At 34.9% G+C, this 21,746-nt stretch overlaps 2 protein-coding genes and 1 pseudogene across 3 annotated transcripts; all 3 read left to right on the top strand.

Annotated features, from left to right (window-relative positions):
* The first annotated feature begins 1,188 nt into the window (after positions 1–1,188).
* On the top strand, positions 1,189–2,865 carry Olfr787 (olfactory receptor 787). Of its 2 annotated transcripts, XM_006513658.2 has the most exons (2): positions 1,189–1,238; positions 1,905–2,865. In XM_006513658.2, the coding sequence occupies exon 2, from the start codon at positions 1,927–1,929 to the stop codon at positions 2,863–2,865; it is 939 nt and encodes a 312-aa protein (XP_006513721.1). In that variant the 5' UTR covers positions 1,189–1,238; positions 1,905–1,926. The 2 variants fall into 2 exon arrangements, with proteins under 2 accessions (XP_006513721.1, NP_001011822.1); NM_001011822.1 differs by lacking the exon at positions 1,189–1,238 and having other exon boundaries at positions 1,927–2,865.
* Gm18121 (predicted gene, 18121) lies at positions 5,228–5,766 on the top strand (annotated as a pseudogene).
* Olfr788 (olfactory receptor 788) lies at positions 11,943–12,878 on the top strand. Its single transcript, NM_146551.1, has one exon. It carries the CDS (start codon positions 11,943–11,945, stop codon positions 12,876–12,878), a length of 936 nt encoding a protein of 311 aa, NP_666762.1.
* Positions 12,879–21,746: the final 8,868 nt, after the last annotated feature.

Here is a 21,746-nt window from a genome sequence, read left to right on the forward strand (position 1 = left end):
TCAAGGATCAAGGACCTCCACATAAAACCAGAGATGCTGAAACTAATAGAAGAGAAATTGGGGAAGAACGTGGCACAGGGGATAATTTCTTGAGCAGAAAACCAATGGCTTATGCTCTAAGATCAAGAATTGACAAATGGGACCTCATAAAATTGCAAAGCTTCTGTAAGGCAAAGGACACTGTTAATAGAACAAACCAGCAACTAAAGATTGGGAAAAGATCTTTACTAAACCTACTTCCGATGGAGGCTAATATCCAGTATATACAAAGAACTCAAGAAGTTAGACTCCAGAGAAATAAATAACGCTATTAAAAATGAGGTACACCTATAGGGTTGCAAACCCCTTTAGCTCCTTGGGTACTTTCTCTAGCTCCTCCATTGGGGGTCCTGTGTTCCATCCAATAGCTGACTGTGAGCATCCACTTCTGTGTTTGCCAGGCACCGGCATAGCCTCACAAGAGACAGCTATATCAGGGTCCTTTCAGCAAAATCTTTCTGGCGTATGCAATGGTGTCTAAAGAAAATAATAAATAAAAAATTTAAAAAAGAAAATATCTAATAAAAAATGAGGTACAGATCTAAACAAAGAATTCTCAACTGAGGCTGAGAAGCACCTAAAGAAGTGTTCAACATCCTTAGTCATCAGGGAAATGCAAATCAAAACAGCCCTGAGATTCCACTTCATACCAGTCAGAGTTACAAAATTTTTAATGTGACATGATTATATAACTGTCTTTGGGAAATTTATAACATGTATTAATTAAAAAATAGCTTAATACATAAAATGTTTGGTATAATATTCTTTTTTTATGCTGGTAAATTTGAAGTTTTGAGGGTAATGAAGACCTCGTAGGAAATACATAGATATGTTTCTATATACTACTATGATACAAGATTCTCACATATTAATTTTTATTACTCATTCTTGGCCTGGAGAAATTTACTAATGAATAAACTAGGTGTCCTACAGTCAAAGAAGAATCGTAGAATTGGATTCAGCAAATCCCAGAGGCATTGAGAATACATTGCCTTCATTGTATATACTAAGTCTATCTGCTTATTAGGAAAATTAAAGTTGACCAAAGGGAAACCAGATCAGATATTATCAGCGGATTGGTACAGTTTTCTCATTGTCTCCTTATATTGTGACATCACAGTGTCTTATGAACCTGCTTCTCTTTGCATAGTTCCTTTCACCAGCCCAGTCTCTCAGGATTTCTGCACCAGCCAGAAAAGGTCACTTTCTGTTATTGTTGTGTAGCATTGATGTTAACTTAACCAGAATGCTTTAAAAGGTTTCTCCTTCTAGCTTCTTAAAGTAGTTTCTGTGCTAAACTTGCTCGCAGAAATGTTAGGATTACCATAATAAGTTTTGGAATTTGGGTCTTAAGTCTGTTTCTGTGAAACAATAAAGCATATTAAAGAGAAATAAGCTTTATTTATGAAACTGCCAGAATCCTCAAAAGCAACCCAGCCTGTGCTTTTTTTTATGTGACACAGTTTGTGTAGTAGAGACAAGGGTGAGCTGGATGAAAAGCATTTGTTCTGAAGAATGCTGCGAATATATTTCAACTAGTTTTTAATTAAAGACTAGTTTAGGATTACATGTTTGATGGTATCATCAGACATACCAATCATATATTCTATACTTGTGAAGAAATGTATATTTTCTGACATCTAAAGGCTTATTTTGGAAAAAGTAGAAGTATTTTTTTATTACTGATTTTTACATTTTCAGTATATTTCAACCATTGTATATTGTATATTTTTAGTAGGAATGAAGAGATTTGGTAAAAATCTCATAAGAAGATTTCTATCTGCTCATTGTATGTAGTAATACTAATATTTAACCTTTCAATTCTTCTGTATTAGATTTATCCTTTATTTCTTTTTTATCAATAGGTTCTGCTAACAGTAAATCAGTATGAAAAACCATTCTGTGATTACTGAGTTTGTGCTCCTGGGCATATCAGACGATCCAGAAGTCCAGGTTGTGATTTTTATCCTTTTATTCATTGCTTACATATTAAGTGTCACTGGAAACCTAACCATCATCATTCTCACCTTGCTAGACTCTCAGTTAAAGACTCCTATGTATTTCTTCCTCCAGAATTTCTCCTTCTTAGAAATTATATTCACCAGTGTTTCCATCCCTAGATTTTTGGAGTCAATAATTACTAAAGTCAAGACAATTTCCTATAACAACTGTTTGGCTCAGTTATATTTCTTCATCTCCATGGGAGTGTCTGAGTTCTTTCTTCTAACTGCTATGTCTTACGATCGTTATGTTGCCATCTGCAAGCCACTGCACTACACCCTCATCATGAATCAGAAAGTCTGCACCCTTCTTGTCCTTGCCTCATGGCTGGCAGGATTCCTGACCATCTTTCCACCATTAATGTTGGTCCTCAAGCTGGACTTCTGTGCTTCTAATGTCATTGATCACTTCTCCTGTGACTACTTCCCCATTCTACAGCTCTCCTGCTCAGATACAAGGAGTTTAGAGATGATTGGCTTTTACTTTGCATTTATTACTCTGCTGTTCACACTGGCTCTAGTGATCTTGTCATATATCTCCATCATCAGCACCATTCTGAGGTTCCCATCTGCCAGTCAGAGGAAAAAGGCTTTCTCCACTTGTTCCTCTCATATGATTGTCATCTCCATCTCTTATGGCAGCTGCATTTTCATGTATGTCAAACCTTCTGCAAATGAAAGGGCATCACTGACCAAAGGGGTGGCTGTTCTCAATACTTCAATTGCTCCCATGCTGAACCCTTTCATTTACTCGTTGAGAAATGAACAAGTAAAACAAGCCTTCAAGGATTTGATTAATAAAGTAGTACTTTATAGAAGCAAATGAGGATACGTGCTAAGAGGAACAAATATTGTAATGACATAAAGACAAAATGAAGTTTATTGTCCTCTCCCATGTGTCCTTATCTCTCAGGCATCTATGCTGCTGAGCACTTTTGTCTTGTTTTACTATTATTAATCTGAAAGATGCTACAGTATGGTTGCTTTTAGACTCGTGAATGCTAAATGCAAGCAATGATTTACAGTTGTGGTATTTGCTTATTCCTTTCTTGTTTTTTTTTTTTTTGTTGTTGTTAGATTCATTTTTAATATAACAGTCTGGTGCCTAGCCCAAAATGGTCTGAAACATCTATTTCTCTTGAGCTCTTCTCTGAAGAAGTTAAGTGGAATTCACAAGCCTGAGATTCAGACTCTAGAATATCTTACAATGCTGATTAGAAAACTATTTGCTGGAGATCACATATTAATGTGTTTATTCTTTTTTTTTTTCTTTTCGGTGTTTGAGACAGAGTTTTTCTTTATAGCCTTGGCTGTCCTGGAACTCACTTTATAGACCAGGTTGGCCTAGAACTCAGAAATCTGCCTGCCTCTGCCTCCCAAGTGCTGGGATTACACTCTTGATATGTAAGCTTAGACACTGTCTTGATAATCTCACACTGAATTTTTCTTTTACACTAATATAAAATTATAGTAGTATTTCATGAGATCAATATTTTAAAGAAATCTCTCTAAATTTACACTTATATAATGTATTTTTCTATTTAGAAGCTCATGATATTCCCTATTTTGTAGTTATTCGAAAAGTATATGTTGTAGCCAATATTTTATGTTGTCTGTGTTGAGTTGTATTTGGTTGTAGAATATAGAAAAGGGTTAGTCATAATTATTCTGACTAGACATAGAAATCTGAGGAGAATTTCTTCCACAGTACAAGGAGATTTATAAAACACTCATTCTATATCATCTTTTGCCTGAGTATATTTTATTCTATATCTTATTTAATCTTCATGGCTCCATGGGAAAACATAATTTTCAGAACAACAATACCCATTATGATAGTGCAATTTTAAAATGAAACAAAATTTAGTATTTTCTCTATTTTTATGTTTCATAGATTTTAGTAAGGCTTTGCACTATTTTTTTCAGCATCTACCTTCTTTGAGTGTGCCTATATCATTATGTTCTCTTAAATGTACAAACTAATCTCTCATATTTCACTGGACATATAAATGGCAACCAATCAAAACAAATGACTCATAAACTGTCATGGCTGTGGAGTAAGAGGTTGAGCAGGAAAACATGAAACTTAAGTGGTAGAAACAAATCTTCTTAAATGAAGGAAATGTAAAAGGAATGGAGATGCTGAATTTTAGTACATTATAGCAGATTCCCAAGTCAAAACTACAGTGTAACCTTGTGTATTAATTCAGATTACGGATTTTTGCTATCTCTGTCTTCCAGAAATACACTCATACTTGGAATTATAAGCTTATTATTTACTTCTTAATCTCATTGGCCACTCTCTCTGAAGTTTTTAGCTCTAATTTGAAACAAATGTATATTATGTTTTATATTCTTTGTATTTTGTTTATATCTCCTTTATGGCTATTTTGGTGGTTTAAATTAGTTCCTTGAGCAGGCTGCAGAAAGAGTAGATAAACTATATGTAGAAACATGTCAAATAATTTTAAAAGACCTTTCTGATATTTTTCTTTGTTTTTCTTCTTTTGCTAGTTTTTCTTTAGTCAAATATGTCCAACTCAATAAAATAAGGAAACCAATACAGAAACATTTACAATAATAAAAAAGTATTTCAGAGAAAGTGATAATAGATGCTTTTTAGAATTGTTGGTTTCACTTAGATAACTGGCATTAGCTAATATTCATTATTCCAGTCATTCTGAATATTAGTAAAACTGTGAAAATTGGAGAAATATCAAACATACAGAAGAGAGTGGAAGATTTGAACATCAACATGTACTCATTAGCTAATAGCTCAACACTTAATCAAACTGAATATATTACATCAGACTTTATTTTTAAGCTTGATATAATTAGAAGCTTATAGAATATATGCTTTGTTTTATTATATCAATATGTTCCTTTTTTAATGAAAAAGCAGGACTTATTATTTTGTGTCTGTGTTTTATTGAATTACAGGTTATGTAGAACTGTTTTTAAGGGTTATCAGAGATTATATTTGATAATGGCTAGGTATATGACAAATGCTAGCTATATGAATTAATGTATATCATGATGTTTCTCTGAGTAATAATAATGCTTCATTTGTTAATAATCATATTTTTCTAAGTGCAAATGAGTTGAAAAATTTCAATTTTGCTGGATCCCAGCAGCAGCTAAGATGGCTCAGTTCTGTGGCTCTCCTTTTCTCTCTTTTGCTTCTGGAAGCCTCAGGTGTGGTTGTCTCTGATGGTGCCATCGATGCGGTGGTGCTCAAGCACAGAGGAAGTGATGAAGTACCAGAGGTAGTGCATTTCTGCCTGAGTATCAGGGAGGAGGGCAAAGCAACATCACCAAGGTCTCAGGGACAAACTGTGGATGATGCTAAACCTGCTTCCTGAAGATGCTGCTGGACCAGGGTATACAATCCGTAAGAGCAAAATGACATATACCAGCTCCAAAGATGGCATCAAGAAGAAACGGACAGGAATCAAGCATGAATTATAAAGAAGCTAGGTGGAGGTCAAGCATCAGTGCACCCTTTCAGAGAAACTAGACAGACAACTCATCTTCTCAGAGGGCAAACCTTTTCTTTTTATCCACCCCTTGCCTGAAGCACATAGGAGTCTCATAATTGTTCATGTGTTTTGTAGGTTGCCCTTTTCTTGGCAGAGAAGCTGAGGGGGATACAAGCAGATGGAGGGTAATAATTTTGCCCAAATGACAAATGTCTCTTCTATTCTCTGGACTATCCACCTCCCTCCATCAACTACTTTTGGTCTTTTATTCCTCTTTAATTAAAACAAACCAAAATATTCTCAGGTACCCAGTTTATGTGGGATAGGAGTGGCTGTGTCTTTTTAAGGTACTCCTCTCCTTTGGTATCCCCTCCCATCTCAGTGCACTCACTATTGAACTCTGCTTGTCTAGTTCTATGTGGATTCGGCCCCTCCCTGCCATTTCCTGGTTGACCATTTCCTTGACAAGTGAGTTAAGGGACCTTTGACTTAAAAAAAAATAGAGTAAAAAGTTTATCTTTTAAACATTTATACTAACTAGAAAAAATAATGCTAAAAAAAAAAAACAAAAAAAAAAACAAAAAACCCAAAGTGCTATGAATAACCCTCACAAAGTTGAGAATTACAACTGGAAAAAGGAAATAACTAGTACCAATACTTATTCTTGGAGCCTGGGAGCCACACATTTATGGAGAACAATTATTTATTTAATGAAATAATTTAAAAATATCTCTTGTAAATACACCACTATTTTAAGCAGAGTAACTGACCCTTAATGACATTAAGCCATTTGTCCAGTATCACAAGTCTCTTCAATGCCTGTTTGTGCCTTTCTCTAGCTCTCTCTGAAGGAAAAGCCTATATATATATATTTCTGTGAAATCAAACTCATCCTCTAACATCTTAAATAGCAAATAAACAGTGTTTCAATATAACAGTTTTGTTGTTATCTTTTCTTTCATCTCTGGTTAATTATAGAAGCTAGTTAATGAAATTAAAGTATGAGGTTTTGAATAAATATTTGCCATAAACCATTTCAGTAATGACTGTTACTATTTATTAATTTGTTATTAAACAGGATGTAATGATCTCTTTCTTTCTTTGATTTATTTCTATTTACACTGGCATTAATACTCATAATTAAATACACTCATTACTGAAATCAATAATATAAGACTAATATTTTTCTAAGAAAAGTTATGTAAAATAATTGTGAAAATAGTAAACAAAAAAATCTAATAAAGGAAGTCTTCTAAACACTCAGTGGTCTCTCATGAAGACTCTTTGTTTTACTTGGTTCAATAGAAATTGACCCAAAAGAATTCTTGTGTCATGACACAGATCCTGTGATAACTGAATACAGACAGGCATGTTTTCACGTAACTATGAGTAGAGCTATTTCTCACACCCTGAGATAAATAACCATTGATGTTACATATGTTTTACCTTAAGCTTTGAACACTGCTTCAAATGTATAAAATAGGAAGAAAAATATGCCATGAATGAAATACATTTGTTGAGATAAGCTTATAAAATTTTTTCCAATTAATTTTAATGAGGTTTAATTGAATGAAAGACAAGCAAATATAGAAAAAGTTGAAAATACTATTCTTAAAAGTTACTTAGGTAATAAGGAATGCTTCGATCATATGCAGCAAAAAATAATTAATGAAAACAGAGCACACACATAGCAAATAAAATGCAACCACTTAAAAATTTCCATCTCTGTCTTTAGTAGGAACATCCTATGATCCCTCAAGCCTTATCTTTGGCCATTAAATAGAATTTCCATATCTTAACCAACTTTATTTGAAGGATTGTTGTTAATACCTTTTGATTTTGGAAAAGCAGGGCATGAGAATGATTCCAGAATGTAACAAACATTTCATTTAAAAGTATAAAGTCACTGTTATTTTCATTTTTCAAGGATTCAGTATTAGACAGATTATGTGGAGGTTAAGCTAGAAATGATTTGAATGAAGTCACTGAAAACAAATGACAGAACTGAACCATGTTCTAGAAAAAAATACGGATCTGTGCTAATGAAGCAAAGCTTAAGTCATGACATCAGTGCCTATCAGGATATCCTGTACAAAGACATTGTTTGGAGTAGTTTAAGACTCCAGGAGTCACAAACACTTTACATAGTATTGATGTTCAATTTTCCTAAAAACCAATTATGCATAACTATCAAGCTTATCTTATATCAATAAACAAATGAAAACCTCGGGGTTTTCAAAATACAAGCATAGCATACCACTCATATTTTGTATATTTGATCTTTTATTTTATTTTATTAATTATTTTATTTATTTATATCCCAAATTTGCCTCCCTTTCTGGTCCCCCCTTCATGAGTTCTTTACCCTCTTCCCCTTCCCCTTTGCTTCTGAGAGAATGCTTCCCCACCCATCCACTCACTCTCACTTTACCCCGCTAGCATCCCCCTTCCCTGGGGCATCACATTTCTATGGGATTAAGTGCATCCTTTCTCACTGAGGCCAGATGAGGTAGTCCTCTGCTACATATGTGCAGGGGGTTGGGGTGGGTCATGGTTTAGCCCATCTATGCTCTTTGGTTGGTGGCTTAGCTTCTGGGAACTTTGAGGGGTTAGTTGATACTACTGTTCTTCCTATTGGGTTACAATCCCCTTCAGCTCCTTCACTCTTCCTCTAACTCTTCCATTAAGGCCCTGACCTCAGTCTAATGCATTCCTTCAACAAGGCCACACCTCCTAGTAATGCCACTCCCTGAGCCAAGCGTATTCAAACCATCATAATAATCTATGTTAAATTATCAACATAATGATAAATTTTATATTACAAATATAAGTGTAGAAAGGTAAAATTTTGAGAAATGGGTTCTTGCCTGTTTACCCAGACACTATTGCAGATGTCAGCAAGAGCTTGCTGACAGGAGTCTGATAAAGTTGTCTCCTGAGAGGCTCTGCCAGTGCCTGACTAATACAGAAGTGGATGCTCACAGTCCATTAGATGGAGCACAGGGTCCCCCAATGAAGGAGCTAGAGAAAGTACCCAAGGAGCTGAAGGGGTTTGCAACCCTCTAGGAGGAACAACAATATGAACTAACCAGTACCCCCAGAGCTCCCTGGGACTAAACCACCAATCAAAGAAAACACAAGGAGGGACTCATGGCTCTAGTTGCATATGTAACAGAGGATGACCTAGTTGGTCATCAATGGGAGGAGAGGACCTCGGTCCTGTGAAGGTTCTATGCCCCAGTGTAGGGGAATGCCTGGGCCAGGATGCAGGAGTGGGTGGGTTGGGTAGCAGGGGGAGGGGGGAGAAGATAGGGGATTTTCGGAGGGGAAACTAGGAAAGGGGATAACATTTGAAAGGTAAATAAAATATCTAATAAATAATTAGATTCATTTAGATTGGCTTACACAATATAGTCTCCATGCCCCAACAATGGGTATCTTCACATGGAATACTGAAACTGTTAGCTGCTCAGAATTCAGAACTGGATTCTGGGGACACCATCTGCAGCAGCAGAAGTAGAAGCAGCAATACATGAAGGCAAAAAGGCAGGGATCAAAATGTACTCAGCTAGGCCTGTCATTTTAGTTATGTGCATGTATATCATCACATAAGTGAATACAGTGAATTTGTATTTTGATAAACACAAATGAAGTGAAAAGATTTATTATCTGAACTCTTCTTGAAAATTAAAACAAACAAAACCTGAAATGACCCTCTAAATCTAAATCTAACCTATAGAAAAGGACATGGGCACCATTTGAGGCACTAGTATAAACGGTCTTCCTGTGGTTAAATACAAAACATTTTTACTACTTCCAAAGAATTAAGTTAAAGATATCTCAATCCTTGTGATGTAGAGCTACACTTCCCAGGATGCTTCATTACCTCATATGTATCACATTAAAAGAATTCTCAAGTTTGCATCTCACATGTAATATACATCTGTATGAGTGACTGCTATTATTGTATGCACATATATATCCATATCAAAGTATCATGTTATATACCTTAAATGCATACAGATGTTGTCACTCATATTTCAATAAGCTGGGTAAAATAAAATAAAAATTTTATCACATATACACCATCTCACTTTTACATTAAATGGTTAGTTGCTTTCACAATGCATAACACTTATTTTATTTTATTATTAATGTTATTAAATTATACAGTATTCATGATAGTTATTAAATAATAAATACAATATATCTTTATTATCTGGTTACACATATTTTATTGTCAAATATCTGGGAAAAAGTGTATGGGAAAGAATAATTAATATAATTAACCAGAATTTCACATAAATAAAATCTTAGTGTTCTTTAATATTTCTTATTAAATTTTAATAGGTTGTTTAAAACATTATAAAGGCTAATATCTATAAATATGAATATTGAAATTAAATATAATGAGAATTATATTGTAAAATGTGTTTCTGTTTCATTGTGAGTACAATGTGCTTTAATTGTTAATATTTTTTAATTTTTAATATTTAACACAGCATTATAGCCTTTTGTTTTATGATACCCTGGCACCTAACAAAACTAAGAGTAAACCACCAAATGTATAGAAAAATTACATTTGAAAAATATAATTAAATGTCAATTGTTTAAGGGTTCCAGGTCTTCAAGAAAGAACACTTCATAGTTATTTTTATTGCTCATGAGTTATTAGATGAGAATAAAATGTGAAGCAATTGTAATTAATGGCAGTAGGTATTTAGTAGATGACAACACTGTGTGCTCTCTGGGATACAATGATTAACACACTCTCAAGAGAGACTTACTGGTGAGCAGGGTTAGAGGTTACTGAAATATTGAAGAATGGGTTCTAGAAATCCCCCATGGTCTACAAGATAGCAGAGCTATGGCCTGGTCTTTATTTTGTCCACAAGGGCACAAGGTTTTTGAAGTAAAAACAGATGCACATAGAGCATTTCCTACATAAGTACAGATAGTACTGCTACTTAAGATTATAGAAGGCTGGAGTAGATTTCCACATATGTGAGGGTTTCTTAATGATCTATTTTTGTTTCAAGTATTTCTGTTCAGTCATCATGAAAAAGAAAAAATTAAATAAAGTCTGATTATTATGAGTGTTGCAAATGTCCAGCAGAGCAGCCATACCTTACACTCTGTACCTCAGAGCAAAAATCTACCCTTATAAAATAAAGATGCAACGATTTTTAGTATTTAAAAGACAAAAAAACTAAAGAATATCATATCTCCTAGTGTTGTGTTTGAATAGCTGAGAATTAACTAAATAGGTGAAAATGAATGGGAACAGTTTTCTATGTACTTTTTCTGGGTATCCCTGTGGATGAATGGACCTATACAATGAGTGGTCTTATGTGGATCAAGAAAGCCGAGAAGTAGATCATCTATCCATGAAGCTTCCAAAATAAGCAAAAGTATGATCAAATGGAAAACATACTGTAGGAAAATTCAAGAGACAGAGCTACTAAGACCTAAGGCAAGTAACAACTCTTTCCAATTTTGTTTTAGAGAAAAATGAAAGCAAATAGTTATATCTCTTTAATCTCAAATGGAAAATTTTCCTGTGCAGTACATGCATTTCTAACTTTGTAGACAGAATCTAGTGTAATATATGTTGATGGAATTATAAGATAAGTCAATATCTAAGGTATATATTCCCAATTTTTTGAATAAGATAATATTAAAAATTCTATCTTTTCTCTCTGTTTTTAATTAGATATTTTCTTCATTTACATTTCAAATGATATCCCCAAAGCCCCCTATACCCTCCCCCACCCTGCTCCCCAACCCACCCACTCCCTATCTTAATCATATATGTATATATATAAATTTCTCTTGTTCTTAACATTTATTCCACAATATTGCTATTAAAATAAATTTAATTACTTAAATGTAGATAAAACTTTTCAATACTTTATTTGCTAAGAATTGTTGACTGAGTTCTTGTATATAAAATTCTTATATATAAAAGAATAGGAGCTGTTATTACCTAAGGAAACATTTGTGTTTTTAGGAGGAAGTCCACTAATGTATACATTAACTTAAAAAGGAAAATTCATGTTTTATATTGCTTAAACAAATGTTAACATTGCTTTGTCCTAATTAGACATGAAGTAAAAATTGCTGACTTTATATTCCATCTTCTAATGATATGACTTACAATACAAAAATTTCTCTACACCTCCTGTTATACATAAGAGGCCACTAAATAAGCTGCACTCATAAACACACACTAAAACTACGTGATAATAATGTTCATATCTAATTATCATGAAGTAGAGAAGATATTTTAGAACTGTATTTGTTAGAATGACATTAATCTAAGCCATATTTTTCAATTCCTTTGACAGATATTTTTTACCCTAAATACCTTTAAAAGAGGAAATAGAAGAGGAAGTAGCATCAGGAGGGGGAGAAGAGAGAGGATATGAATCACACAGAAATTACAGAATTCATCCTCTTAGGCCTTTCTGATGACCCTGACCTTCAGATTGTGATTTTCCTCTTTTTATTAATCACATATATGTTAAGTGTCATTGGAAACCTGACTATCATTGTTTTGACCTTCATAGACACCCATCTACAAACACCAATGTATTTCTTCCTCCGGAATTTTGCTTTCTTGGAAGTCTCATTTACAAGTGTATGTATCCCTAGATTTCTGGGGTCTATTGTCACCCGGAATAAGACAATTTCCTATAACAACTGTGCTGCCCAACTCTTTTTCTTTATCTTCATGGGTGTGTGTGAGTTTTACATTCTCACTGCCATGTCCTATGACCGCTATGTTGCCATCTGTAAGCCCCTTCACTACACAACCATCATGAACAGGAAACTCTGCACCTTGTTTGTGTTGTGTGCCTGGCTGGCTGGTTTTCTGACTGTTTTCCCACCTCTTATGCTTTTGCTCCAGCAGGATTACTGTGCTTCTAATGTCATTGATCATTTTGCATGTGACTTTTTTCCCCTCTTGCAACTGTCTTGCTCAGATACATTGTTTCTAGAAGTAATTGGCTTCTATGTTGCTCTGGTTGCTCTTCTGTTCACTTTGGCATTGGTGATTTTATCTTACATGTACATTATCAGGACTATTTTAAGAATTCCATCTACCAGCCAGCGGAAAAAGGCTTTCTCCACCTGTTCCTCTCACATGATTGTCATCTCCCTCTCTTATGGAAGCTGTATATTCATGTATGCTAATCCCTCTGCAAAAGAAAAGGCCTCATTGACCAAAGGCGTGGCAATTCTCAATACCTCTGTTGTCCCCATGTTAAATCCCTTCATTTATACACTAAGGAACCAGCAAGTAAAGCAAGCATTCAAAGGTGCAGTACACAAACTAGTATTTTCTGTAAGCAAATGAAATTAAAAGTACATTAAAAATAAAGAACTCTATTAAGATGTAATGAATTATAATCTTGAAATTATTAAGTATCCTTGTTCTCTGATAGTTTCTTTGTGTGTGATTGTAGTAATGTTATAATTTCACAGTTTATTTCTCTTATCTCTACAATCAAATATATATAATATATTGTTGTTTTGAAATCTTTAATAAATGTTGACAGCACAGGAAAATCCAAAGCCATACCAAATCCCAGTACTGAGAGGAAACTCAGACACAATGTTACACCCCTAGCCTAGGAGCTCTTGGCAATTCTTGGATGCCAGAGAAAGAAGGGCTTGTTTCTTTTCAGGATATAGACTTGGGTACACTGTTCACACTCCAATGGAAGGCCACACACAAAATATTTGGGCAGCACAAACTGGCCTTGGTGGGCAAAAAAAGGACAAAGACACAAGCTGATTGAGAAGGAAGTGGACAGCTCTGGGAAGAATTGTGCAATGATGAATGTGACCAAACTATGCTGTACAAAATACTACATAATATAAATATACATGAATAAACAATTATAAAAATAATAGAATGTATTTCTCCATAGATTTTTTTCTGGGAATGGTATGTATTTTAAAGAAATATTCCATGAGAGGATATCATATAACAGTTTTAATTATATTTCTATGTCAATAGTCTATATATATGATGTCATCAAAATCCTTAGAAATAGTTATAAATTATATTTTTCATATTTTCAAGATTAATTGACATTTTGATAGCATTTAAGATCCTCTATGTTTTGTATACTCATTTCCTATGAGCAATAGTTTCCATTTCAATGCATCTCAAATGCAAGTTTATACTTTGTACATTTTAAACTGTGCCACACTTGTTTTCTCTGTAGATTAAGTGAGTTATTTCTTTAAAACACAAAAGGTAATTTGGGAATGCCCTCTAATTATTTCAACCATGTGGACATCAATTCAATAATGTCTTCCACCTTGAGGTGTCTGTTGCTGATTAATAATTATACTGTGGGAGAGTTCATTCACTTTTCTCTTACATTTTCCCAACTAATACAGATTAGAAAATGTTATGTCTCATATAATTTATTTTTCAGTGTGTATAACACCATAATATACAAAATTAAATGTGAAAAATGAATAAAAGACCTTTATACTAATTTTAATGCATTGGAAGGAATTTTTAGATTTTAAACCTTAACTATCTGCCAAGGTCCAAAAGCCAAAGCATTCCAATATGAAAAATGACAAATCTCAGGGGAATTTAATGTTTTAGCATCATTTTAATACTCTAAATATTGGCATGTGCCTTTTAATTACATACTTTCAAATCTTCATCTCTTCTCTTCATCTATTCATTTATTCAAAAATATTACACGCTAAATAGAGAAATGATTCAGTGAACGAAAGATTTGTTTTGTCCCAATATAGTTCTAAAATAGAAAAAACGCAAGTGTGTAAAATATATGTGACCACACATAATGTTATAAATGTCAACGTGGTATGTTGTACAAATTAGTGATGTTTTTTTTTTTTTCGAGACAGGGTTTCTCTGTAGCCCTGGTTGTCCTGGAACTTACTCTGTAGACCAGGCTGGCCTCTAACTTAGTAATCCACCTGCCTCTGCCTCCCAAGTGCTGGGATTAAAGGCCTGTGCCACCACTATTGAATGATATTGAAACCTAAACAATAAACAAGTTAATATTATCAACAATGCATTCCAAGGAGAAAATAAAGCAGCCATTGTTCTTTGTTCTTACTCAGGAATAGCAACTATCCTTGAGAGAGAAACGTGGTGAGGAATACACATATCACAAAGTCTCAGATGAATAGACACACCTGTAATAAACAGCAACCTCTTAATGTCTAAAACTGTCTAAGACGTGCTGCAGAGTGCAGTGTGTGAGATATGGGACATTTTTTTTTCTGTCACTAAAGAGCTTATCAATACTATCTCACACAAGTGATATGACAAGTTTTTGTTTTTGTTTTAAATTTGAACTTCTGTGTAAACAAAACTGCCATTCTAACCATTAATCTGAATTTTTCCATCTGGTATAATATTTGTTCTTTAAAAAGGGGGAAGAACCTTTTACTGTATGCATAAGTGTATTCAATGTCTGTTCAAATATTATCTATTTATGGACTCATTTTTATAGTTGAAAAACATTAGCAAGGTAATATCTGTTGGCTGAATGTGTAAAAGATTATTGGTTTAATTTTAAAAATAATTTTATGTTATTATATAATTCTACCATTTCCCCTTCCCTTTCTTTTCCTGTCCTTTTAATACACTGTCCTTGCACTCTCTCTCTCTCTCTCTCTCTCTCTCTCTCTCTCTCTCTCTCTCTCTCTCTTTCTCTCTCTCTCTCTCTCTCTCTCTCTCTCTCTCTCTCAAATTCACAACATTTTAACCTTTATTATTACACACACACACACACACACACACACACATATAATCTACTCAGTCCATATAAAGGTCTGTCCTAAGCAAAAATTCAAGAAATTTTAGACACATTGGCTTTTCAAGGATAATACTAAGGTTTGTTGTTATTTTATTATGAGCTTAACAACACAGAAATGCAAGTCAAAATCAGAAGGAAATATCTTCCTATTTCAGTAATAACAGATATTAGGAAAAATATTTTTAAATGAAATGCTGGAGAAGATTTGAATAAAGGAAACTTTAAAAACCTTGCATATTGTTGGTAGAAATACAAAATTGTATAGCTATTCTGTATGGATTTCCCTAAAAAATTAAATATAGAACTGCCATATAATTCAACTATTAGGTAAATGTGAAGTGAAATCAATAAAATGGAATAGAATAAAATGGAAAGAATCTCACTCTCACCTGAAAGAAAAACTACAAAAAATTGACATTTATATGGATTATTAATCAATGATAGAAAACAATGAACCCTATCTCATGTAATAGCATGGATGCAAATGAGAATCATGTTAAATAAAATAAAGCAAAAACAGAAAGTCAAACATTAGTTGTACTTTCATGTTTACTTGAATTCATAGAAGAAAGTGAAGAGGAAGAAAAAGAGTTGGATGAGGTTGATCAGGAAATAATAAGTTGCAGTTAAATAGAACCAAGAAGCTCTGGTGTGCTACACAAAGCAGAATAATTATAGACAAAGGTAATGTACTGTAGACTTCAAAAACTTAAAAGAAAATATTGTAAAATAATATTTTAACTAAAACTTGCATTAAATAGGTAGGCATTCTTCAGAAATTTATAGCTTATTCCTTGAAACTCTGTTATAATTGATTTAATCACTTGATCTCTTGTTATAAATCATTCTTTTATTAACACAATTAATCATGCAATGAGAAGTTAGTATCATATTAAAAATGATAGTATCTTAAAGCAAGGCATGGAAGTATCCGGACTTCTCTGAATGAAGAAAATAGCATTATCCTCACATTTTAATAGAATGGAAATCAAAACAGTATGTTTATATCAATTGTAGGAAAGCATGACATATTTTATTAATTCTCTGAGTCTATACATTGTGTTTTGATCACATTGAATCCCTTCTTCAACTCATTTCAGATCAACCCCCATCTCCCAATTTCATGTTCCACTTTTCATTTTAAACCCATAGGGTGGGTGGGTGAGAGAGCACCCTCATAGAAACAGTGGGGAGGGGGGATGGAATAGGGAGTTTGTGGAGGGAAAATTGGGAAGGGGTATAACATTTCAAATGTAAATAAATAAAATAAATAATAAAAATCCATTATATCCATTTAAAATCCATTATACCCAAATATTCTGGGTGGAAGGATATCCCCTGGAAATACCTACCATGGATCACACCCTTAAAAAAAGCTTACTCTCCCTCTACCAATAGCTGCTAATGGTCAATGTCTTCTCAGCTAGGTATGGTACATTGTGCCTGTCTCTTCAAACTAAGCTGGAATTTTGTCTGGCTTGACATTTCACAGCATTTCAGAATGTTGTTATTGCCACTGTAAGTCCATATGTGCAACTTCCCTGTTGTATCTTGAAAACAATATTTTGTTGTAGTTATCTATCACCTTTAGCTCTTACAGGTTTTCTGTCCCCTTTCCACAGCAACCCTTGTGCCTTTGGAGGTCAGACTGTAGTGTAGGTATCCTGTTTTGGTTAGAGAATTCTGCTGGCTTCTATTCTCTGCAGAGTGACCAGTTGTGGTTTTTCATGTTAACTGCCATCTACTGCAAAAAGAAACTTCTCTAATAAATGCTGAAAAGTACACTAATTTATAGGTATAGAATTAAGTCATTAAAAATCACTTTATTATGTCTATTTATCAGAATGATAGTAGTAGGGCTTATGACTTTTCTATGGCAGACTTTTGGCCCCAGTAATGGTGCCATAAGTGTGTTCCATTGTAGGAGCGGACCTTAAATCTAATAAAAAGTGAATGGGTATTGTTATAACATTCACCCCACTCCTATACCAGTGGGCATATCTTGCGGATCATAGTTTTTATTTCTTGCAGGTTCAGAGTTGAGTAAATTGATTGTTACTATTCTCCTCCAATAGCATTAACACCCTTAGCACTATGAAACCTAGCCTGCCTGAGGACCAGCTTCATTTCTCTATGTTGTGATCCAAGTGGGTGGTTTTTTCAGGGGCAGTGTCTTACCATCAAATCCTGAGGATAATCAAGAGCAGTAACAATAACTTGCAATGTCTGGGTAGTCTATCTATGTAACCAACAACTACAAAGAAGATAACCAAGTTCTTACATTGGGCCTTTTATTTACTAGCCTGTGTGTCTGGTATGGGCACTGTAAATTCATTTAAATTCTTTTTATATATGGATATCTATAGGTTTTAAGAAGTTTTATAGTAATAGGTTTCCAGGTGATTTTTCCATGAGCTCTTTCATGTTAGTTACCTCTCCCTGTACTTAATTAGCGAGGCAGTAGGACTAATCAAATCTCAGGAAATTATAAAATTATGTACAGAAAAGCACACCATCATTTAACTGAAAAGGCAGCCAACAGAACAGGGAAAATCTTTACCAGATACACATCTGACAAGGATTTAGTAACTAGAATATACAAAGAGTTCAAAATTGAAAAAAAAAAAACCTAAACAAAATATGAGACAATAAACTAAACAGAGAATTGCTAAAAGATAAAACACAAATGACAGAAATAAAAGTTTCTAATGTTCAATATCCTTAACCATCCAGGGAAATAAAAATTAAAACTACTTTGAAATCCATATGTCAACTCCTCAGAAAATTGAGAATCGATCTACCTCAAGACCCAGCTATAGCACTCTTGAGCATGTACCCAAAAGATGCTCCATCCTACCAGCAGGACACTTGCTTAACCATGTTCACTGTAGTTTTATTCATAATAGCCAGAAACAAGAAGCAATTAGGATGTCCCTCAACTGAGGAATGGATATAGAAAATGTAGTTCATTTATACAATGGAGTATTACTCAGCTGTTAAAAACAATGTCATCATAAAATTTGTAGGCAAATGGATGGAACCTGAAAAGTCACCCTAAATGACATAACCCAGAACAATGACCCAGAACTATGGTATGTACTCTCTTACAAGTGGACATTAGCTGTAAGTAAAGGATAATTATGCTTAAGCCAAACACCCAGAGAGGCTAAGCAATAAGGAGGCCTCAAGGGGGAGGGGCACATGGATCTCCCTGGGAAGGGGAAATAGATTTTGTAGGAGGACTGGGGGTGGGAATAGGAAGGATCAGCCATGGGGGTGGGAGAGATAAGTGGAATTTGTGGACTTTTGTGGGCTGATGTAGAAACCTAGTACAATGGAAAGCCCCTGGAATCTATGAGAATGATCATAGTGACATTTCCTAGTAATGGGGGATTCCAAGTTAGAACTGGCCAACTTCTATAATCAGGCAAGGCTCTTAGCAATGGAACTGGGACTTCAGTGCAGCCACAAAGCCTTCCACATGCAATATGTCCTATCTGTAAGATGTGCTGGGTGATGGTGGTGTAGAACTCTAGTGAGTGGCCAACTAATGACAAGTCCAATTTGAGACCTACCCCATGAAAGGGAGCTCAGACCTCACACTGACAGGATGGCCAGATACCATGGACAGGGAACCCAGAGACCTGGGATAGAACCAAACACAACTGGCAAAAAACGTTTATGAAATAGTTCTTAATGATATTCTGCTGTACTCATAGATGAGACCCTAGCCCAACTGTCATCAAAGAGGTGTCATTCAGCAGCTAACAGGAGCAGGGCTCATTGTCTTGTCCAGCCTTGATATGAGAGTGTCTGTACCTAACATTATTATAACTTAAGTCATGTTTGTTGGATATCCCTGGAAGGCCTGCTCATTTATTTGAAGGGAAATGGAGGAGGAGTGGATCTGGAAGAGAGGGGAAGTTAGAGTAAGGATTGGGAGGAATAGAGGGAGGGGACCTTCCTGTGGTTGAGATGTGATGTATGAGGGAAATAAATAAAATAGAAATAATAATAACTTGTTTTTAACTGTGTTTTTTAAAAAGAAAGATTTCATTTTATCCTAGAGTGACTAAGATATGAAAAAATAAAAAGCAAATGCTTTATTGGGTGTAGATAAAGGAAAACATTTATTCACTGCTTGTTGAATTGCACACTTGTCAGACAATATAGAAGTACAGAATACATACCATGTGATCCAACCATATATACATGCCCAAAGGACTCTATGCCTTATTACTTGCTTATCCATGTTCATAATGCTTTACTCACACTTGGCAAATTGAAATAGCCTGAATATCCATTAACCATGAATGGATGATAAACCCGTGATACATTTCCACAATAGAATATTATTAAACTGTCAGAAAGAGCTTGGGAACTTTTATGGAAGAATAGGAGGAAGGACTGTGGGCTCTGAAGAGCATAGAAATTCCACAGGAAGACCAGCAGAGTCAATTAATTTGGACTCTTAGTGCTCTCTGAGCCTGAATCACCAACCAAAGAATATACACTGGTGTGACCTAGATCTCTTCACACATATGTAGCAGATGTGTAGCTTGGTCTTCATGTGGGTCCTCAAAAACTGGAACAGGTGCTATCCCTGTACTTGGAATATGTTCTTCTAGCTGGGCTGCCATGTCTGACCTCAGTGGGTGAGGAAGTGCCTAGCCTGGCAGCTACTTGAAGTGCCAGGGCAGGGGGATAACTGGGGTGGTGATCCAACAGTTCAGAGAGGAAGGGGAGGGGACAGTGGAGGATGACTGTTGGAGGGGGTGGCTCAGAGGGGGGCAGTGAGTGGGATGTAAAGTGAATAAGTACAAAAAAATAAAGCAATTTGTGAAATTCACAGTTAAATGGATTGAAATGGAAGTAATCAGAAGCTGGAAAGAACCCAGATGTCCCTCAACAGAGGAATGGATACAGAAAATGTGGTACATTTACACAATGGAGTACTACTCAGCAATTAAAAACAATGAATTCATGATAAAGTATTTTTAGTTAGTGGGGTGGCTCTTTTTTCTCCCTCATGTTGAATTTAAAATCCCATTCTTTCTAGTATATGAGATTTCTACTAAGATGTTTTCTGGTAGGAGCATTGGGGCACCTATGAATTATCTCCTTCTTTTCTCTTGCTACTCTCAGGATCTGCTCTTCTCATGTCTCACTATCAAGAAGTAGGTGACTGCTATAATAAATGAGAAAATGTGGCTCACAGGATTTTGGAACTAGTTTGTGGGGAGATGAGTATAGAGCTGTAGGCTAAAGGAGTCTTAGAATACCAAAAATAGAATTTAATGGGTGATTCTAGTAGATGTTTGGAAAATCAAAATGTCAACAGAAAACCAAACAGTGTTTCAGAGAGGAACAAGGACTCTATCAAGAAGCAAACCAGAGTCTATTTATGCTGTATTCTGGCCAAGAATCTGGCCACATCCTATCCATTTTTTGGACATTGGGGTGAGGATGACTTGTTTGGAGAAAAATTGTGCTAAGACAAGGAACCATTCTGGTAACAGCAAAGTTCAGATTGATTGCCTTTTGGAAAGTTTATGACCATGAAAAAATCAGCAGTAAATAGAATATTAGTACAATTAAGGGACAACCTTGTATTTTTTATTAAAATAGCAGAAGAAGAACGTTACATCCACAGAAAGTCTGGGGCTCTCTGCCCTACCATGACTGCCTAGGAAAACACTTTTCTAAAGTTAATGCTCTGGCTTCTGGAGATCAAAGGCCACCAAGGCTGTTTGAAAAAGCCAATATACATCTTTAGCTGGGCAGCAGAACATGACATTGGTATCCATGACTCTTTAGGCACTCATGTCACAAGACTTATGGGTCATGGGAACGTGAAATAATGTCCCAGAAAATGAAAACAGACAATGTGTAACATGATCTGGTGTGACAAAGACCAAGTATTCTACCTTACCTATTATAAAATTGATCATGTATGAATCATTTGTCAAATGCTGTTTCTATAGAGGTATAATTGCTGAAATGCTGTTCTACAATTCATAAACTCTCCCTGGACATTGAAAGAAGTATGAAACTTTGTAGCCTAACTATGTTTCGTTGGTTTAAAATATGATCTCAGATCACCCTCTGAGTATCCTGGAAAAAACTGGATATTTTATTGAGAAGTGTTCTATTAGCTTATGGATAGGGAGTATAACACATAACTCCCACAAATAAAATTTTAAATATTAGTTAATGAAAGAGTTAGAGTTAATAAAAACTAGGAATGAAGAAAAACCACAAGTGTCAGGAGAAAAGGAGAAAGAGATCTGAGCAAGTCTCAGTTTGAAGCCTTTTTAAAAAATATGCCTCTCTACCTCCACCTGAAACAGGCAGGTTAACCAGCCCCTAGGGCCTGAGAGTCCCTGACTCTCACCTGGGAATAGCTG

Source organism: Mus musculus, chromosome 10 (genome assembly GCF_000001635.26).
Source record: "Mus musculus strain C57BL/6J chromosome 10, GRCm38.p6 C57BL/6J".
In the NCBI taxonomy this organism is placed as follows: domain Eukaryota; kingdom Metazoa; phylum Chordata; class Mammalia; order Rodentia; family Muridae; genus Mus; species Mus musculus.

What these genes read in the sequence shown, in the direction of transcription:
- Olfr787 (XM_006513658.2), top strand. Translation starts at nt 1,927, where the DNA reads ATGAAAAACCATTCTGTGATTACTGAGTTTGTGCTCCTGGGCATATCA.
- Olfr788 (NM_146551.1), top strand. Translation starts at nt 11,943, where the DNA reads ATGAATCACACAGAAATTACAGAATTCATCCTCTTAGGCCTTTCTGAT.